Below are 20,877 nucleotides of genomic sequence, written 5' to 3' on the forward strand. Positions count from 1 at the left end.
GAAGATCAACATTCGCGACGAAAACATATGTGCAAACTGTAATGAAGCAGAGATCAGTTAGTTCCTCACTTTCCGCGCTGACGCCGAGATTGTTCGCTTGCTTCAGTGAAAGTATAACGTGCCTAGTGTTGTCGACTCGTACATTACACGTCACACGCTGATGTCACGTGTCGTTACGGGATCTTCAAGGGTTGTGTGTGAAAGCACGCACATATACCGGGTCATCACTGGCAGTGTGAAAGTGCCAAATCTAGCGACCAGGGAACAATTACAGGAACACTTTACCCCTGTATTTGCCGGAATGGCAGTGTGAAAGGGGCTTTAGATTGGAATTGATGGAAAATAGTTAAAAAATAATAATACAAACACAGAGCTTTTATCATCATGCACATACATTTAAAAATGATTTACCTACAATTAACATTAACAAAATAAATCTAATTTTTGTCATCCAACAACATTCCCAATATGGTTAACATTTAAATAAAATAAATAAAAATGCAATTACCGCTTCCACAAACTCAATTCACTTGAAGGATATATAGGTCTGTAATTAAATATTTTAAAGTGAGTTTTGAAATATAAAATTATTGGTAAAAGTTTTTGTAAAAAATTATTACGAATCATTTTAAACCGGATCTTTGAAAATTAATGCTCGAAAGAACTTTCAGAAGTGAGTCGGACTTACCATATTTATTGAAATCATTTTATGCACAGCGAAGAATTTCAAATTTGGTTCACGTAACATATTTTAAATAAACTGTGTTAAATAAAGAACAAATATTAAAATCCAGTGTTAGGTTAAACCGAGTCAGTAAAACGCGCTTTTCCAAATGGATCTATCGGGTTGCCGTAGCCGTTGTGGGTGGGACAAACACAAAGGCAAGCAGGTCAAGAGGAGGAGAAACCCCACGTGTGACAGCTAGGCTGAGAACTGTCCTTTGCAAGTTGAGTTGTTTTTGTAATATCTTTGCATGTAAGCAGACCGCCATCCCGTCTGACGGAGAAGGCCATTCAACAGACCCTTATCACAGCCCCCAGCAACGGACTGACGGTTGCTCAACTCTGAAACCAAAACGTTTTCTGGGAAGCGAATCATGGTTAGCAAGACGGATGACATCCCAGCATCAGTTCCGAACTGCAACCCCGTTGATCTTCCCCGGGAAGTCGAGATAGCAAACAGTAAAGACACCAGCAAGACAGCCTCGAAGGATCCCTGTGCCTGCGGTAAGAGAGCTTTATTACAATAATTTACACTGTAGCATGCAGAAGTCACTGCTCTTACTGATCCTGATGTATTTTAACAAAAGCCCATTGCAGTTTAGAGTAAATCAGGGTTGAGGTCTGCTGTATGACTTGATGGATAGAGGTCAAAGTGAAGTAGGGATGAAAGGACATAAGCATGCAAAGTGCTGCAGGGGTGTCTGCTGAACACCCATAAACACCATTAAGTTATGTGTCTGAAAGGGAAGTTGCTGCCTTCAGCGAGCTTACAGTCTTGTACAGGCCATTCATTTATATGTCTTGCCTAATGCACTTTCTTGATCTGGATCTTGTCGTGCTGCTTGGCTGTAGATGAAGTAGATAAACCCATTCACATGGTATTTCTTGGTAGATTAATTTCTAAAAGAAGGCTGGTTATCAAGCTAAAATTCAAATAAATACAATGCTAATTTATAAAGGTCCATGCTATGTTATTGGTGTGATTAGGCTCCTCTTTCTGATTTTTTTTTCAGTCATTCGTTATTACTGGATAAATATTATTAAATCATCTTGTAGTGGTTGAAGCAATCCTGTCAAATGTTTTTGTGTGATTTTAATATTAATGTGTAGTAATATGATGGTAAACTATAGCAAAGGTGAATGTAAGCAGATGTTTGTTTACTCATGCATGATTATTTTGAATGGATACACACACAGAAGTGACAAAAATAAAATGAAAAGGTTTTTTTTTTAAATGTCATGAGTCTCAGTTCAGCCTTTATAGTCATTTAGGACTGTAGCCTAATTTCCAATGACATGAAACAATACTACAATCAATGTAAATATTTAGTTTGAATGATAAAATGCAATGCAATAAATGCAAAAACTAGCAAATTAAACAAGTGCAGATCTGGGACAAATGATTTAACAAGCACATAAAGCTCTGAAACTTGAACGTTAGCGATCAACTGGGACGTTTTATTTGTTTATTTACAGGGTAACTTTCATTATCAACAGTGTAAAGTGTTGTGTGTGTGATCCTGACGCACATGTTCTGTAACCGCTCGCGAGCACCAATGAACTGAAGGTCACCTTTAGGAAGGACGGAACTATTGAGCGAGAGAGGGAGAGCGTGCTTTTACTACGCTCTGATCTGTAAGTGACTCTAGATTTAATAGTTTAAATGGCCAAAAGAGCCTATTATATCGAAATGTTTACATATTTTACTTTAAAAAATATCTTAGTAGCAATGAATGGCTTGTTTAAACGCACGCTTGTCAATGGGCACCGCTCTTGTTTTCATTCAGGAAAAGTGTTGCGCTCCTCAACCGGAAAGCGGAAGTAGCTACACATGGAAAGTCACGGTGCATGCATGCCGATAGAAGGTTATTGCTACCAGTTAAATATAGAGGGATCTATTTGGTAAGTGCTGGGATTACACAATTTGTCTACCACGTAGGAGTGATCCTGTAATTTGCGAATCATTTTCGAGCTACAAGCTGTCATTAGATCCGTTTTAGAGCATATAGCGGGGTGTTTTTGTGCACTGTCAGTTTGCGAGCTGCTGCATTTCATGTAACATGTAAGGAGACCTTGGAAGAGACTGACTGGCATTATGTGGAATGGGTCACTCTCTGACAGCCTTTAATATGTTGGATTTGGTGCTCGAGATGATGTCTTATTTTTACTGATGGAATCTCTTCATGAGCTGTGAAAATAGATGTCTTTGTGTGTTTGTCATGATTTGTATGCATTTGCATTATGATTAAATTACATACCTAATAAATGTTTAATTAGGCTATTTAGAAAGCTGGTTAGACCGTTTTTGCTTTGCACAGCAATTATATTGTAATTTTTATTGCCAAACTGCAAGCTTTGTTCAGCTTCACGTTCCACTTTTTTTCATTATGTTCAGATGTTTTTGAGCATGCTCTCATTCAAAAACGTTTTGCACTGAAATGAATAGTACTCAACTATAGCAGTACTGTTGTTAAGTATAATAGTACTTTTCTTTTATATATAATAAAATAATTGGGTTTGCATGAGATCACATCAGCTCAATTTTACTAGTTTTTATCTGTCTTTCACTTGGTATAGAAACAATATTTACTCTGAAATTGCTAGTAAATTTACTAACAGTTCATTACAAACAAAGGAACAGCAAGTAACATTGAATTAAACGTGACATTTTTATAATAGAGAAACTGAAATAGTTTTCTTGTAAAATATACTACAGTAATCTTTATTTTATTTACAACTCTTTATTCTGTACAGTGTATTTTTGCATGATTCTGTGTAAAAAACACTTTTTTATCTTTTGCACAGCTTAAGGCCACCATGATCTCAGTTGTGTTAAAGTTTGGCAGGTGTCTCTTGTTGTGCATGACTAAAGGTTTAACGGTCAAGTTTGCTTCGTTTTTCAGAGTGTTGAAGCATTATTGTTTTCAGAATGGGACTTTGCACTTGCCTTTTATCATTGATAAAATTCACTTTATCATAGGGAAAACAGTAAGTTCGCCTAGTTAAGTGTGTAATAGTGTAATATAACTCTGTCCTGAACACTGAATCATTTACTTGAATAGGGTTGCAAATGAATCGTTGGGGTTGCATTTTTATTCTAAACTGTTCTGAACTTCTGCTGCAGTGCCATGTGTGATGCATGCTCGTGTATTAAATTCACACCATGTTCACACGCTGTATAGACTGCAATGGGTTTAAAGGATAAAGGTTGGAGTAAAGTCTTAGAACATGCTCTGCTTTAGTGTCATAGGGAGATTCACATATCAGTATAGTCTAATGTAAACTGGTTTCATCTGATCCTCCAGCCTTCAGATTCAAAAATATGCACGTGTAGAGATTTAGTGCTGATTACAGAACTGCCATTACTGACTCGATGTGTATTTAATATCGGGTGATATTTATTGTGCATCTCTATATAATAGTTAATTACAACATATTTAAGACCTTTGTTTAAAGTACCAAAAAAGAGAAGTATATATATATATATATATATATATATATATATATATATATATATATATATATATATATATATATATATATATATATATATATATATAAGACTTCCAACAAAATCTGACAATATTTGAAGCACCATTTACAGAATACCCCTGCAGTAAATAACCGCTGCCATATTTAACCAATAGACATTCACCACCTGACCTTATGCTCGTGATTGGATTTGGGGGAGATCTGTTTAAACATTCAATTTAGAGCAAGATAAGATAAGAATATGGTGCCGCCAGGTCTGAAGAAACACAGTCAGTTTCACTTTAAACTAATGATGGCTGCTGTAACTGACTGAGCCTAAGGGAAGCTCAACCTCCACATTCCTTTTACACGATGACAAGTTATGCATTACATGCCATTTACTCTTAGGCTTAAGTGTATAATACTTAAATCATGCTTTTAAGTGATTCTGTATGGGGCCTCTGTTGTGAAATCTATTTGGTCTGCCTCCCCTGTGGTCCTCGGTGTCTGTAGTGTGAGACCAGCTGCTTGTTGCTACAGCCGTGAACATTGAGGAGAGCCAAGGGCATGTTGCAGTTGTCTAAAGCAAACAGTGTATTTAAGCTGAGAGTTACAGCCGAGACAGCTGTGGCCTCTGAAAACATGCCTGCATTCAATTCAGTGTGTAGCCAAACATGCAGCCTCAGCAGATCTGTGTGTGTGACTCAATCAGTAAGACAGATGGGACCTCCTCATATAATTGAGTCAGATGATATTGCACCAGCTCTGGTCCAGCAGCATTCATTCGGAGAGCTTGACGGGAATGATCCCCCCCCCCTGAGACCCAGGACATAAACTGTTGTCGTGGAGATCTCCATGGCAGCTTGGCATTGCACTGGGAGCTGTATTGTGTCCAGTGTGTGAAGTGTCACAGGTCTTCAGAAGCTGACCTAGTTCTAAAAATCCACTTGCCTTTTAGCAACTCCTTCAGGCTAAGCAGCGTCTGCTAAATGACAAGCTAATAAGTGATTAGTGAGGTCTGTATATGAGTAGAGGGCTTTTACTCATTATGATGATTTAAAATTATATATATAAAAATAAATTACACACTGTTATAGTATAATTATTACTAAAACTTTTTTATTTTTATATTTTAAGTTTTAATTTGAGTTTGTTTTAGTTTTATGTTTTTTTTTATTTATTGGGTGTTTTTAATATTTCTGTTTAGTTTTTGTTTCAGTCATGGTAATTTCAGTAACAGTTATTTCAGTTGCCAATTTTTGTCTTTTAATTTTCTAAAGTTGTTCATCTAATATTTATATTTTGTTTAAGCTTTAAATTACTGAAAATTTTTATGTTTAGTTAACTCTAACAACACTGTATTGGAATGTTTAATTTTTACAGACCAATTAATCAGTGCTTTGGGTTCAACAAAAGTACTCAAATTAACCATTTCAGATCCAGGAATCTTTTTTTAAAGTCAGCCATAAATTACTCTTGAGCTCAGTCAGTAACTGCTGTGAGTAATTAACTGACCAAGTGAGTCTGACCTCAGATCTCTGGCCAGTTTGAAATTGTTTTATGAATCTTTATTTGTAAAAAGAAAAAAAAAAAAAAATTAATTGTCACAACTTTTTTTTCTACCCACAGGGCACCGTGGTGACACCGCAGTGATGAATGGGGTAGCAGGTCACGATCAGGCTGAGGAGGCCGACTCCAAGCAGGACGGCAGTGCCGACGCAGAGGATGCTAACGAACAGGAAGTGATTGTAATTCAAGACACTGGCTTCACTGTGAAGATCCAAGCACCAGGAACTGAACCCTTTGACCTTCAGGTGAGCCTTGATTTTGCACTAACTTTGCATTACACAGAGACATTTGTCACACAATACCATAACAAAATCTGTGGTTCCTGCTCAGGTGTCACCACAAGAGATGGTGCAAGAGATCCACCAAGTTCTGATGGACCGTGAGGACACCTGCCACCGCACCTGCTTCTCCTTGCAGCTCGACGGGAATGTGCTCGATAACTTTGCCGAGCTCAAGTCCATTGAAGGCCTGCAGGAAGCCTCCCTTCTCAAAGTGGTCGAAGGTATAATTCAACACCTTCCATCTCAAGTCGGGATGTCAACGAGTAATAGACAATTGATCAATTGTCAAGAAGATGTTTAATATCTTGCAGTTCTGAGAAAAAAGCCACGTTTGCGAGATATAAAGCACAGTTAAATTTTTCTCAGAATTGCAAGTTTATTTAAACTTGTAATACAGACTTTGTAACTTGCAATTGCAAGTTTATATCTCGTAATACTGACTTTATATCTATTGTTAGTTTGTATCATGCAATTCTGAGAAAAAGGGTGTGAATTGCGAGATAAAAAGTTCCAATTACTATTTTTTTTTTTAATTCAGTGGCAAATACGTGCTTTCATAGAAAACGGGGATTAAAAGTGAATGGCAAGAGAGCGAGAAGGTAAAGAAACTATAAATGTTATTAAATTTGTAGAGATTCGTGACATGCAAAACGAAAACACAAAGCCACGTATTGTTTAATCTAAATGTATGGGCTCGAAAGGCATGAACCCAGAAGCATGATCACAATGTAGCATTTTCCTGCTTACCAATTATTTCTCTTATAAAGAAAGCTTTTCTACCTTTTGTCATAATATTCACATAAACATGTTTCATGTGAGCAGCGGTAGATGAGGTTCACTGAGCGCGAGGCACAGCTCCACGTGCATTTTGGGTTTTATTTTGAATGGCTATAATGTCAATTGCAAACATTGGGACTGTGTTTGAAAAAACAACAACAGGCACCACGAAACCATTAAATAATCATAATCACATCTATTAATTTTACAATTCTACTACCAGCCTTTTATTTAGACTAAAAACCCCTTTTATTTGGGTGTGGATGCTGGCGTTTTGAGTAGCATTTGCACATCTTGTCAGGCTGGTGAATATATGCCACTGCAGATACGCATTTTGCAGTATTATGGTTAATGATTAATCGATTAATTTATCGTTCATTTAAACCACGATCGAAAATGGTCATCCCTAATCTCAAGTATACGTCGTTGAAGGTACTGAGCATTTAATGTTTTTGTTTTCTTCCTGTAGAGCCCTACACAGTACGTGAAGCTCGCATTCACGTCCGTCACATCAGAGACCTTCTGAAGAGCCTGGATCCATCAGACGCTTATAATGGAGTGGACTGCAACTCCCTCTCGTTCCTCAGTGTCTTCACAGATGGAGACCTTGGAGGTCTGTGACCGGAAGATAAAGAGGTCTAAAGTTGTAGTATAATATAATTGACCTGTTTGTTCTTACACATGCAGATACTGGAAAACGCAAAAAGAAAGGCACTGAACTTGAGCAGATTGATTGCACACCGCCTGAACACATTCTGCCAGGCAGCAAAGAGCGTCCTTTAGTTCCACTTCAGCCACAGAACAAAGACTGGAAGGTGAGGGCAGATTACAGATTTTGGGTCTTTAATGATGTCTTGCTTTTGTTTACGTTCGTCTGGTCCTCTGTCTGCAGCCAATGCAGTGCCTGAAGGTCTTGACCATGAGTGGCTGGAACCCACCGCCTGGCAACAGGAAGATGCACGGAGACCTCATGTATTTGTACGTTGTGACTGTTGAGGACCGACACGTCAGCATCACTGCCTCCAACCGTGGATTCTACCTCAATCAGTACGTGATTGCACTGCTCTCGAGAGCACTTCATTCTGATTCCTCAGGCTGGCATTCGGTGGTCAGTGATAGAGCGTACCATTTCTGGAAGTAAAAATCCCGTTCAGTTTGCTCCGTAGGGAATTAATTTTTAATTGTAAATTATTAAGCTTTGAAGACTGCCCTATTCTGAGCTAGGTTGTTAATATACGGTTGAAGCTGGTAGTCTGCATTGTTTCAATGCAATACTATAATAATCATGTTTAACAGTGAAATTCCTCATACAAAACTACACTAGCTATATGCTCTTGTTATTTGCAATAAATTTAAAGCAAGTTGTTTTTGTATTTTTTTTTATAGTAGATTTACATTTATTTGATCATTTCTTGAAAATCACTTAATGGCAAATACCTTGCGTACCATTTGACTGATTTTCAATTATAATGTTGATTAATCCTGTAGCTGGATGGTTTGGTTTATGGTTTACAATTCTTGAACTTTCTACAAATCTTTTTCTGAAAAATGATTGGGAAAAAATAGTTCAAAACCATGGTCGCTGAAAAAAATGGACACCCGCTATTGCACTCTGTAATGCTTTCTAGAATACTTCACTCTTACTGGTCAGTGTGGCATTTCATTGTAAGTTATTTTTGCATGAGAACAGGTAAACTGATAAATAGCATTTTTTTTAATCATCAATCAATATTGAATATTTGCCGTTTGTTATTGTGTATTTAATTGCTTCTTCTGTTTTCCCCCTTTTTGCACTTGGATAACCTTTGCTGTTAGACTACTAGTCAAATGCTCACTTAAAGTTAAATTGTAAAAACAGGAATAATTTAACAAAGCTCTTAAATGTAATGTTTAGCAAATCTCAAAATAGTACAGAAATGTAATATTAGCTGTTTCTGCAGTTGGTCATAACATGAAAATACTCATTGCAGGTCCACTACTTATACCTTCAACCCCAAGCCAGCCAGCCCCAGCTTCCTCAGCCACTCTCTAGTGGAGCTACTGAGCCAGATTAGTGCTGCCTTCAAGAAGAACTTCACCGCTCTGCAGAAGAAGAGGTAATACACTATTAATTAGATACAATATTTAGATAAAAGAATATCTAGGAGCAGCAGTATGCCAACTTTTTTGTAATAATAATAATAACAGAATTTGTTTTTAGCAGAAACTGGGAGTATTTATGTTTTAAATGTATTTTGTAATTCCGGATGTTTCAAGAACTGTATGTTCATCCAAAAAAAAAAAAAAACAGCTGAGGGGGGAAAATAAATATGCATTCAGTTTAAATCTTAATTTAATGTTTTTAGCTTTTAAATTAGAGTTAGATTATTTGAATAAAATAATTTATTAATTTAAATACTTAGTTAAATATTTAAATAAATACTGCCTACATTTTTGTGTGTGACAGACTTATTCTGGCCTTAATTCTGTTGTCGTATCTTTTTATTTTATTGATAATTATTGTGGATCTTGTATCAGGGTTCAAAGACATCCATTTGAGAGAATAGCCACTCCCTTCCAAGTGTACAGCTGGACTGCACCACAGATCGATCATGCCATGGACTGTGTGAGAGCAGAGGATGCCTACACCTCCCGTCTGGGTTACGAAGAGCATATACCTGGCCAAGTATGTCCTAAAGTCATTCTTTCTTCAATTTTCAGTGGACTTAGTTTTTTAAATAGTGCTAATAAAGTTTCTTTGTGTTCTGCGATAGACTAGAGACTGGAACGAGGAGCTCCAGACAACCAGAGAACTGTCTCGTAAGAACCTCCCTGAGCGCCTGCTGCGAGAACGAGCCATATTCAAGGTGAACATACCAACACTGGCTTCACAACAATTACGGTTTCATTTGATAAGCAATGTGAAGCTCACAAACTCACTTCTGTTTCTTAGGTTCATAGCGACTTTGCCGGTGCGGCGACGCGTGGCGCAATGGCGGTGATCGATGGCAATGTAATGGCGATCAACCCTGGAGAAGAGACGCGCATGCAGATGTTCATCTGGAACAACATTTTCTTCAGCTTGGGTTTTGATGTACGTGACCACTACAGGGAGCTGGGCGGAGACGCTGCTGCCCACGTTGCCCCCACCAACGACCTGAATGGGGTGAGGGCATACAGTGCCGTGGACGTGGAGGGGCTCTACACCCTGGGCACGGTGGTGGTGGACTACAGAGGTTACCGTGTAACAGCACAGTCCATCATTCCTGGCATCTTGGAGCGGGAACAGGAGCAGAGCGTCATCTATGGCTCCATTGACTTCGGGAAGACCGTAGTCTCCCACCCCAAGTATCTGGAGCTTCTGGAGAAGACCAGCCGCCCGCTGAAGGTGCAGCGCCACTCTGTGCTCAATGAGAAAGATACCGCTGTAGAGCTTTGCTCCTCTGTGGAGTGCAAGGGTATCATTGGCAACGATGGCCGCCATTACATCCTGGACCTATTGCGCACCTTCCCTCCTGACCTCAATTTCCTGCCGGTGGAGGGCGAAGAGCTCGCCCCCGAGAGCCAGAAGCTGGGTTTCCCCCGCCAGCTTCGCCATCGCCTGGCCTGCTTGCGTCAGGAGCTTATTGAGGCCTTTGTAGAGCACAGGTGAGTTCCTGCTACTTAGTAAACGATCTCATTCGATATATATCATATAATCAAAATAAATATTTTACTTTTGTACTTACTATTTCTACTGTTACTTCTTGTTATTGATAATGCTATTAGTATTACTTTTAATTATTGTTAATATTTGTATTTTTTGTAATTGTTACATATATATAATATTGATTAAAAAAATTATTTACATAATTAAATGTTTACTTCTTTATTAATAAATAATAATAGTAATAATAATAATAATAATAATATTACCTAGACAAAAGTTAATCAAGACAAGCTTTAGGTAGTTATTGTTTTTATTCATTTTATTATTACAATTTATTTATTTATTTTAATTATTATTCTAACATAATTGTTATTATTTGTAATTATTACACAAATTAACATAACATGTATATGTAAATAATAAACAATTTAAATATATATATATATATATATATATATATATATATAAAATTTACATGTATTTTAGTTAAGTTTTTTAGTTACTACTAATAAGGTCCCACTTTATATTAGGTGGCCTTAACTACTATGTACTTACATAAAAAAATAAGTACAATGTACTTATTGTGTTCATATTTTATTGTAAAACACTTTTGCTGCTATTGAGGTGGAATAGGGGTAAGGTTAGGGAGAGGGTTGGAGGTATGGGTAAGTTTAAGGGTGGGTTAAGGTGTAAAGAATGGGTCAACGGTGTAATTATAAATGTAATTACAGAAAATAAATACAGATGTAATTACATGTCGTTTTTTTTTAAATGTAAGTACACTACTAATTATTATTAGTAGTAACTATTACTTCTCTTCAATTATATTAATCTTCTCTGTCCGTCCTGAAAGCTAGTTTGTCATCCTTCTGTCTTGTGCCTCAGATATCTCCTCTTCATGAAGACGGCAGCACTCCAGCTAATGCAGCAGAAAGCCAACAAAGACAAGACTGCAGCCTTGCATGACACGAGCTCTGCAGATGCGGAGTCTGAAAGCAAACCTCAGGCTCTTGAAGCATCTGAGCAGGTTCCTGACGGCATGCCAACCTCTCCAACATCCTCTGAATCCACTCTGACCCCTGATGACTTGGAGGCAACCACTATGTCTGAAAAGTCTGTTCCTGAAAACCAGGAAGCCCCAGTAGATCTGAAATCTGAGGTTCCTACGACAAACACCAATGGTACTCATGAGCCTTCAGCTGCAGAGAGGCAGAATGGAGGGTGTGATAGTCTCTTGGAGGGTAAGGAAGCTGATGAAAATATTCCTGGACTTGCCCAGGCTAAAGAGCTGGCTGAGTCCTTAGCAGCAGAAGATGGATCCGGTATTGGTACGTCCTGTGAGCGACTGAAAAGAGCATGAGAGAAAACAAGAGCAAGAGCTGACAAAGACATGCACACATACTTATTTAATTTTTTTGCTTTTTCTTATCTTAGCTCCCATCTGAGTTCTGTCATCAACTCGTTAGAAGTCCTGCTGTTGTCTTTTTCATTTGCTCTCTCTGTTCTTTCAGTGCATCTCTCCTCTGTGCTGTTTGCTCCTGTTCTCTCTGAGGCTCATTGAAGGAGACCTGACTCTCCTAGATTGGCTTTGTGATAATCTGGCTCCACTGGTTGGGGACTTTAGGTTTTAATAATAATTAATAGTTAAACCCAGGGTTTATCAAACTTTTTAATATGTAAAAGTTACAAATCTGAAATTATTTAATGTTCTCTTCATAATTTTTACTTTCTCTTAGTTTAAATGGAGCACAAATTGTCATTTTTAATATTGTTATTTGTATTTTTTTAATCAATAACATTATATTAAAATAAAATATTTTCATATTTTACTTTTTATTTGTACTAGTTACCAATAATAATAATTATTATAATTGTTATTGTTAATATTATAAGTATTCTTTATTTTTTTTATTAGTAGTAACTGTACCCTGGACCAAGTTTGCAAACCCCTGACTCAGCCACACACCATATCATTATTATTAATCATTTTTATATTTTATTGTTAGTTTATTGTGTTTTTTTTTTTGTTATACATTCTACTTTTTATGGTGGTGTACTGGTGGTTATTTTATAGTTGTTCGCTAGGATACATTTTGACATTTTGTGGAACATTTTCACAGACCCCAAAAGTCGAGAGGTGGTCCTCAACGCCTGTAAAGCTGTGGGCTCCATCAGCAATACCTCGTTCGACATCCGCTTCAACCCAGATATCTTCTCTCCAGGTATGATATATATTATATTTTGTATGTGGATTGTGATTTGCCTTTTTGACAATTCAGGTAGTGTAAGTCACATGACCTCATCCGTCGCTTACAGGTGTACGCTTCCCTGATGACATCCAGAAACAGAAGCAGCTTCTCAAAGATGCTGCAGCCTTCCTAGTGTCCTGCCAGATCCCCTCTTTTGTGAGTCAACACCTGCCTTCTCACATAAGTTTATTAACCATTAGAAAATGTAATAATCTTGAGAGGCTGTGGTAGAATTATTCTAATGCACTGCTTTGTGGTTTATCGCTATTATAAAACGATGTCTACAAAAATATGATAATAGAACCAACTTAATAAATAAATATTTAATAAATATTCAATAAATATTTACATTTAGGTAAAAGACTGTTTAGATCACAGCTCTTTGCCTATGGATGGAGCAACGATGACAGAAGCCCTTCATCAGCGTGGCATTAATGTGCGTTATCTTGGAAATGTGCTGGAGTTTGTGGACAACATGCCTGCAAAAGCACAACTTGAACATATCTATGTAAGTAAAGAATCCATTTATAAAAAAAAAAAAAAAAAATATATATATATATATATATATATATATATATATATATATATATATATAATATAAACATTATATGAAGACTATGCATTTAATTTGTTGTGTTTGTACATGTAGAGAATTGGGATCGGCGAGCTGATCACCAGATGTGCAAAGCATATTTTCAAAACATATCTTCAGGTAAGTTACTACTGTGGTACATTGACATTAATGCAGTGGTACATACACACAATCAATCAATCAATCAAAAGTTTAGGGTCAGTAAGATTTGTTTTTGTTGTTTTTGAAAGAAGCTTCTTATGCGCACCAACACTACATTTAATCAAAAAAAAAATAAATAAAAAAATTAAACACTGTGATATAGTGTACTATTGTTACAATTAAAAATATATATATATATTTTTATTTAACTATTATTATTTATAGTAAAAAAAAAAAAAAACAGAATTCTTATGAAATTATATATAAATAGGGATTTGTTTCAGTCTTCAGGTTTGTTTCAAAATATATATTATATTACATTATAAATGTTTACTATAGCTTTTGGTCAATTTAATGCATCCTTGGTGAATAAAAAATTATTTTATTTCTTACTGACCCAAACTAAGAGTACCTTACTATGGAAATTCCCATATTCCCACATCTATTTATTATGGTATTATTTAGATTGGTGGATAGAAATTTCCAAAAAGAAAACATTGGCAATACCTTTCTACTTTTACTTTTTAGTAGCTGTTTATTGTTTTAATAGAGGCACTAATGTTAATGTTTGTGCTCGTGATTTGCAGGGTGTGGAGCTCTCTGCTTTATCCGCTGCCGTGAGCCACTTCCTGAACTGCCTCTTGAGCTCTTTCCCCGAGGCCGTGGCTCACCTCGCTGCGGATGAGCTGGTGTCCCGCAGAAAGAGCCGTAAGAGACGTAACCGGGTCCCTGGTGGAGGGGACAACACAGCATGGGCCAGTCTGACACCTAGTGAGCTGTGGAAAAACATTACCTCTGAGGCACAGAGCTACTATCACTTCAGTCTACAATGGTGAGAACCAGTTCAAACAAGCTCCTGCATTTCTTTAACCTGGTGTGTCCAGGGACTAATGCTTTTATGTATCACAGTGAAAGTGTGGACCAGGCAGTGGAGAAGTACGGCTTGCAGAAGATCACCCTGTTGAGGGAGATATCAATCAAGACGGGCGTTCAGGTAGTGCTCTTATCGATCCTGCTACTCGTCACTGAAGTGCTTCGTAAGGTCTGTAGTGACAAGGCTTTCTTTTGTGCTTCTCCTGCAGATCTTGATAAAGGAGTACAACTTCGACAGCCGCCATAAGCCGGCCTTCACCGAGGAGGACATCCTGAACATCTTCCCCATCGTTAAACACGTCAACCCCAAAGCCTCTGATGCCTTCCATTTCTTCCAGAGCGGGCAGGCCAAGGTTCAGCAAGGTACAATAAAACACATCCCTATTAATTAATTTTTACATATGATGGCTGATTGATGTGTGCTCTGTTCAAAGGCTTCCTAAAGGAGGGCTGTGAGCTCATCAACGAGGCCTTGAACCTCTTCAACAATGTGTATGGAGCCATGCATGTGGAGATCTGTGCCTGTCTGCGCCTTCTGGCCCGACTCAACTACATCATGGGTGATCATCCTGAGGTACATCCCAAAAAATGTTTGGATACAAGTGACTAAATTTGTTTCTAATTATTTTTAAAACCTTTTGATCCTTATGCTTTAGTTAAATTATTGGTTTGACGAATATTTGCTATTGTGCCAGTAAGCTTTTATTTTATTTTTTTTTCAAAAAAAATTTTTTTTTTTATACACAGCACAGAAATTGATTGATTAAAAATTAAAAAGTAAAGACATTTATAATGTTACAAATGATTTCCTTTTAAAATTTCCTTTTTTTATATGCTGTTCTCTTCTCTTTGTATTCAAAGAATTTGTAAAAAAGTGACCGCTTCCACAAAAATATTAAGCAGCACAACTGTTTTCAACAAACATTAATAATAATTAATGTTTCTTGAGTAGCAAATCAGCATATTAGAATAATGTCTGAAGGATCATGTGAGACTGAAGACTGGATTAATGATTCTGAAAATTCAGTTATACATCATAGGAATAAATTACATTCTTAAAATATATTCAAATAGAAACCTGTTATTTTTAAATGACAACAATATTTTACAGTATTACTGTTTAATGTATATTTGACTGTTTTTTTGATCAAATAAATATATCATTGATACTAGTTGCTAACAAAGTAAAGCATATTACCACAAAACTTTAAAACTACATTTAATTATTTTGAAATGCATGCGAAAGAAAATCAGCCAACATCTTTTTTTCTCCTCACTGTATAATTTCCATACTTGCGTTTATTTCATCACATGATTCTTTCCTCTCTTTTCAAGGCTCTGAGCAATCAGCAGAAGGCTGTCCTGATGAGTGAGAGAGTGCTGGGTATTGAACACCCCAACACTATTCAAGAATATGTAAGCATCTACATCATTTTCTGCTGCTTGCTTAGTAAATATTCCACTATAAACTACAAATGAAAATACTAAATGAACTTCTTTGAACTGTAAATCTTCTCCACAGATGCACTTAGCTCTGTACTGCTTTGCTAATGGCCAGCTGTCCACTGCCCTGAAACTGCTGTACCGCGCTCGCTACCTCCTGCTCGTGGTGTGTGGGGAGGACCATCCAGAAATGGCTCTGCTCGATGTAAGCCTTTGGTGCAGAACCCATTCTCATCCTTAGTTTTGCAATGAACTGAACACGATGTATCGGAGTATTCCTGACTGTCACGTTGATGTAAACCCTGAAAGGCTGACGAGAGGAAATGGAATTCCTCTAGTCACTAAAGTTGAGGTTTGTGGAGCAAAGCCAATCTGTCACTGTGATCTTTCTGTCTGACGTAGAGCAATATTGGCCTTGTGCTTCATGGTGTGATGGAGTTTGACCTGTCTCTGCGCTTCCTGGAAAACGCCCTGGCCATCAACTCCAAATACCATGGGCCACGATCCCTGAAAGTAGCTCTCAGGTACATATGCCTGACTACACCCTAATCAGTGGTGTCATATGCAGTCAAAATAAGAAGTAACATTCACCTCTGTTGTTCTGCAGTCATCACCTGGTGGCCAGAGTATATGAGAGCAAGGCTGAGTTCCGCTCTGCCCTGCAGCATGAGAAGGAGGGTTACACCATCTACAAGAACCAGGTACAACCAAACATTCTTCTGTATCGGATTTGCTATTCAGTATTGATTGAACCTGCTAAAATGTTAAATGATACATTAAGTTACTGTTGTCAGTAGTGCAGCGATGTATGACATCACTTTCACACTTTGGTCAGTGTGGAAAATTCATGTGATTTGAACACCATGCAAATTTATAATAAAGAGTATTATAATAAGTGTTAATGCAAACACAATGTGCTTGTGTTTAAGGTTGGTGAAGCTCATGAGAAGACGAAGGAGAGCTCCGAGTATCTGAAGTACCTCACGCAGCAGGCTGTGGCTCTACAGAGAACCATGAATGAGATCTACAAGAACGGATCCAACGCTAGCATAATGCCTCTCAAGGTCAGTCACTCCTCAGCTGTCCTGAAAATGTTGTCACATGATTCGTCCAGGATGTTTGTTGATGGCTTACGTTGTTGTTTGTGTCTGTAGTTTACAGCACCAAGCATGACCAGTGTTCTGGAACAGCTTAATATCATCAATGGCATCATCTTTATTCCCCTCAGGTGGGTAACCGTTTACACCATTGGGTTTTAGCCAAAGTCATAGTTTTTGTCTTTTGGTTAAGTATTTTGTCATGTTAGTTCTTTAACTGAATGTTTAAATTTACCAGGATTGACATGGTATGTCATTTTATTAGAAAACCTTTGAACTTCAACTAGAACTTGAACTATAATTTAAATTTAGTAAACACAAAATATTCACCAGTGTAACTAAAACACGATATGTGAATTAACTTGTCCTTGCCTACTAAATAAATAGAAGTATACATACTAAAGAATTAGCAAAAAAAAAAAAAAATAAATAAATAAATATATATATATATATATATATATATATATATACGTTTTCCAACTTTGTTAATAAATATATTGCAGTGGTATTTTTTATTTAAATATTTATATATAACATTTCTTTAAATCTTTTTTTTTTTCGCCTGGTTAACAAATATTTTCTAAGTAATTCTTATAATTTGACAACTTTATGCGAGTGAGTGAAATAATTAATATATCGATCTATATATAGATATAAATAGGTGTTTGTGTGTGTATGTATGTGTATATATAACAATTATGATTTAATTCGGCTTGTGAAAATCTAAATTCACGCTATTGATTCTACACACAGCCAAAAGGACCTGGAGAATCTAAAGGCTGAGGTGCAGAGACGGCAGCTGATGCAGAATTCTGGGAAAATGGAGGAACAGCAGGCTGCTCAGTTAGAGCTGGATGACAAGCTGCCTGTGGATGATTAACAGCTCCATCCATGCAGGAGGACACGATGCAGCAGCCATCTGTTTGAACCTGTGGACCTGAGAACTGAGCTGTCTAATCGAACCAATTCACTTTGAATATAATAGGGAGGGGAGAACCAGGAACAGGGGACAGTACAGAAAAATGTACAGAGTGTAGTTTGTAGCTATAAAGAGAATAAAAGCAGTTTTACATGTGCAATTCAACGACACGCCTCCTCGAGGACAACCAGAAGAAGCAGATAGAATGTGAGTTTGCACAGACGAGGCTGGAGATGACCAAGGATGACCATGACATTTTATGCCAGAGCCTTATCCATCCATCATCCCATCTCTTTTCTTCTAATCTGAGCCCAAGATAACCACAATCCGTCCTAAACCAACCCACGTGTGTCGAGAGATCCTAAAAACACAGCTCGATGTCCGAAACTCAGGTGATTTCTACACTGCGCACCAGAAGGGAGATGTTCACCGTTCAACAGAGATAGACATACAAGAATCTTGGGCTTAAGAATGTAGACTCTAAAGGTCTAGTCTCAGGACCTGATGTTAGTATTGTGTCCCATACGTTTTTTTCTGTGCTCGCAATGGCTGCTGCCTTTAGACAAAACCGTTATGATGCAACTTTACAGATGCGAGTTCTCAACCAATCATTTTAGATCGGTGGTATCTGTAAAACAAGGAATCTTTTTGTAAAAGAACATGAGAAGCCATTTGATCTTTCATGTAAAAGTTAATTTAAGCCATGTCCGTTTTATAGAAATACATTGGGACTCTGTGTAAAGCTTTGTCATTGGGGTTAGACATGCACTTGATTCATTTTGATTGAAATACTGATTTGAATTCGACTGTTGTTAACTCTTTTTCACTTTAAAAGTGTGTTTGCGTGCGTTTATGTATGTATGTCTCTTTATGGTTGTCCATACTAGCGCAGAAACGCATTCAGAGGATTCCTCTAAAGCTGCTACAACAGAACAATATCATGATGATATTTTTACACATCATCATCAATAACAGATGGACTCTTGCAACCTGTTAGGATGATGATGGTGAAAATGTGCTACTAATATTGTGGTTTTCAAGATCTGATCGGTATTTTCTCCAGAATATTTTAGCACAAGGTTCAGGAACTCGTGAGACTCGTGATTTGTTCTTCTCTAGCTGTATTTTTTGCACTTTCCAGTGCCGGGTTTTTGTATGGACTCATATAGGACCCTCAAAAGAGAAATAAGATGGGCTGCTTTGCTGTAACTTACCAAAAAAAAAAAAAGATCAAGGATGATGTGTTTGTTTGCTTGTGTACGTGCTTTGTGTGTGTCCTGCAAATGTTGTGCTCAAACTGTACGAAGCAATATGCTGGAACTAAGTGCACCTTGGATTATGCTCATGGATGCAACAAAACTGCTAGCCTGGCTGTGTTTCCCTATACAAAAACAAACATTTTTAAAAATTGGTTTATCTATGAAAATTGGTGGGGGAAAATTGATGTTACTGGTAAGTGATATTTATATTTAGTAATTATGTGTGAGATTTGTGCCTATTTATGCTTATATAAGTCATAAGATTGGGCAACTGTATTTCTTTCATATCTGCTTAATAATTTCTTGATGGATTTTGCAATGAGAAAGCTTGGATGTTGGACCGAAGTCCTTGAATATCTACTTCAGTACTCTTAGGTGCCACATGGGTGTGCTGTAGTCAATATATTAACACATTGAAAATGGACATAAACTCGATTTTTAATGTATTGCGTTCGAAAATGTGAACTGGGTTTGAATCAAAACAAAACAATGAAAATGGAGTTCAATAGGATCTTCTTAAGTATTTACCAACAGGTCATAGTCATAGTAACTTGTTAGGAATATCCCTAATATGCTGGTGTTAGCTTAATGGTTAAATAACAGATGCATCACAAGTTCAGTGTCAAGTAAGCGTGACCTTTGAACTGAAGGGTTAATGAGAGAAATCCTGTCTCTAGTTTGTCCTTGAGACAGGCACTTAACCTTAGGTTTCTACCAGGCTTTGGTATATTAAAAATGACAACCAATCTACCGTTAAGCATGTTAAATATGATCTTGAATGAAGATATTCAAGCTTTCATTGTTGCACATCTCATAGTGAACAAACAAAATTTTACCACATAAAGTCATTTTCATAATTAATAATGTTCACTAAATCTGTGATGTGTTCATGTTATGTAGCAAAGGAACATGTCAGTTCAATATTTCAATAACTTGCATGACAAACCAATTTGATGTAATCTAGATGTGTAGTATTTTTTATTTTTTTTAGAACGGTTTGGGTTTTGTTGACCGCAAAGACAGAAATAAAATAGTTATTTTTGTTCATTTTTCTTTTTGGATTATAATGTTTAATTTGAAGTGTCTTGAATGTCTTCCTACTATTCTTCAGATTACAGTTTAATCACCAATGGGAATGTTTCTGTGTAAAAAAATCTTTTTTTTTGACCAATAACGGAAAAAGAAAAGCGATTGGACATTTAAAATAATTTTGCCCATTTAGACACTCGTAATTTAAATATCACAATTAAGACACCCTTTACCCTGAGTCTGCAGCACAATGTTACATTTGCTCTAATATATACACACAGCAATATACAGTGTTAGTCTCAATGTCATCTGGTGTTGAACAAACATATCACTTTGTATATCTGTAGATTTCTTTCTTTCTTACTACTTTATTTTTATTTTTTGTGATTATCCGGTTTTGGACACGAAATATTTGTCATGCCATTTGTGTGTCTTGTTTTGGTTTCTTTAATGAGTGGTACCTTAATGTAAATTCTTCTAAACAGTCTAATTATTTTTGGTCAGAGTATCCTTTTTTATTAAAATGAATAAAGAAACTAGAAAACAACATGTGATTACATTAATTAAAATATTGTCTATTCTGTGTCTTAAAAGAACATTTACACTTTGTTTTCAAAGAGTAAACAGATGTACTAATTTTCTAAAGTTTTAGAGGAACAGTAGTTTTAAGTTATGTGTATAAACTTGATGAAGACTATAACAACCAATAGACAGAAGTATTTTGCTTCAGGTGAATAAAAAGTTACACTCCAGGCCTGAAAAATGTAAACTGGTTTGTGCACCTGACATGAGCATCGCTGTGACTCTAGCTGAGACTCTCACAAAC

General features: G+C 36.8%; 1 protein-coding gene across 3 annotated transcripts; it reads left to right on the plus strand.

Moving 5' to 3' along the window:
• The first annotated feature begins 848 nt into the window (after positions 1-848).
• LOC128029189 (clustered mitochondria protein homolog) lies at positions 849-20,598 on the plus strand. 3 transcript variants are annotated; one of them, XM_052616804.1, is made up of 26 exons: positions 849-1,227; positions 5,824-6,008; positions 6,094-6,265; positions 7,291-7,434; positions 7,509-7,636; positions 7,714-7,868; positions 8,792-8,917; positions 9,339-9,486; positions 9,575-9,667; positions 9,754-10,448; positions 11,335-11,777; positions 12,570-12,671; positions 12,766-12,854; positions 13,054-13,206; positions 13,348-13,410; positions 14,019-14,263; positions 14,341-14,425; positions 14,514-14,667; positions 14,739-14,878; positions 15,640-15,720; positions 15,827-15,952; positions 16,150-16,271; positions 16,355-16,448; positions 16,677-16,811; positions 16,902-16,975; positions 17,598-20,598. In XM_052616804.1, exons 1-26 carry the CDS (start codon positions 1,098-1,100, stop codon positions 17,722-17,724), a joined length of 4,209 nt encoding a protein of 1,402 aa, XP_052472764.1. In that variant the 5' UTR covers positions 849-1,097; the 3' UTR covers positions 17,725-20,598. The 3 variants fall into 3 exon arrangements, with proteins under 3 accessions (XP_052472764.1, XP_052472765.1, XP_052472766.1); XM_052616805.1 differs by having other exon boundaries at positions 872-1,227; positions 11,335-11,690; XM_052616806.1 differs by lacking the exon at positions 849-1,227 and adding an exon at positions 2,525-2,625.
• The last annotated feature ends 279 nt before the right edge of the window (positions 20,599-20,877 follow it).

The sequence above is a fragment of the Carassius gibelio genome, chromosome A15 (assembly GCF_023724105.1).
Source record: "Carassius gibelio isolate Cgi1373 ecotype wild population from Czech Republic chromosome A15, carGib1.2-hapl.c, whole genome shotgun sequence".
NCBI classification, from domain to species: domain Eukaryota; kingdom Metazoa; phylum Chordata; class Actinopteri; order Cypriniformes; family Cyprinidae; genus Carassius; species Carassius gibelio.

Bases quoted from the DNA above. Each gene is read 5' to 3' on its own strand.
- LOC128029189 (XM_052616804.1), top strand. From the start codon at position 1,098: ATGGTTAGCAAGACGGATGACATCCCAGCATCAGTTCCGAACTGCAAC. The intron at 14,264-14,340 runs GTGAGAACCAGT...TATGTATCACAG, and splicing joins TATCACTTCAGTCTACAATG to TGAAAGTGTGGACCAGGCAG. The intron at 16,976-17,597 runs GTGGGTAACCGT...TTCTACACACAG, and splicing joins ATCATCTTTATTCCCCTCAG to CCAAAAGGACCTGGAGAATC.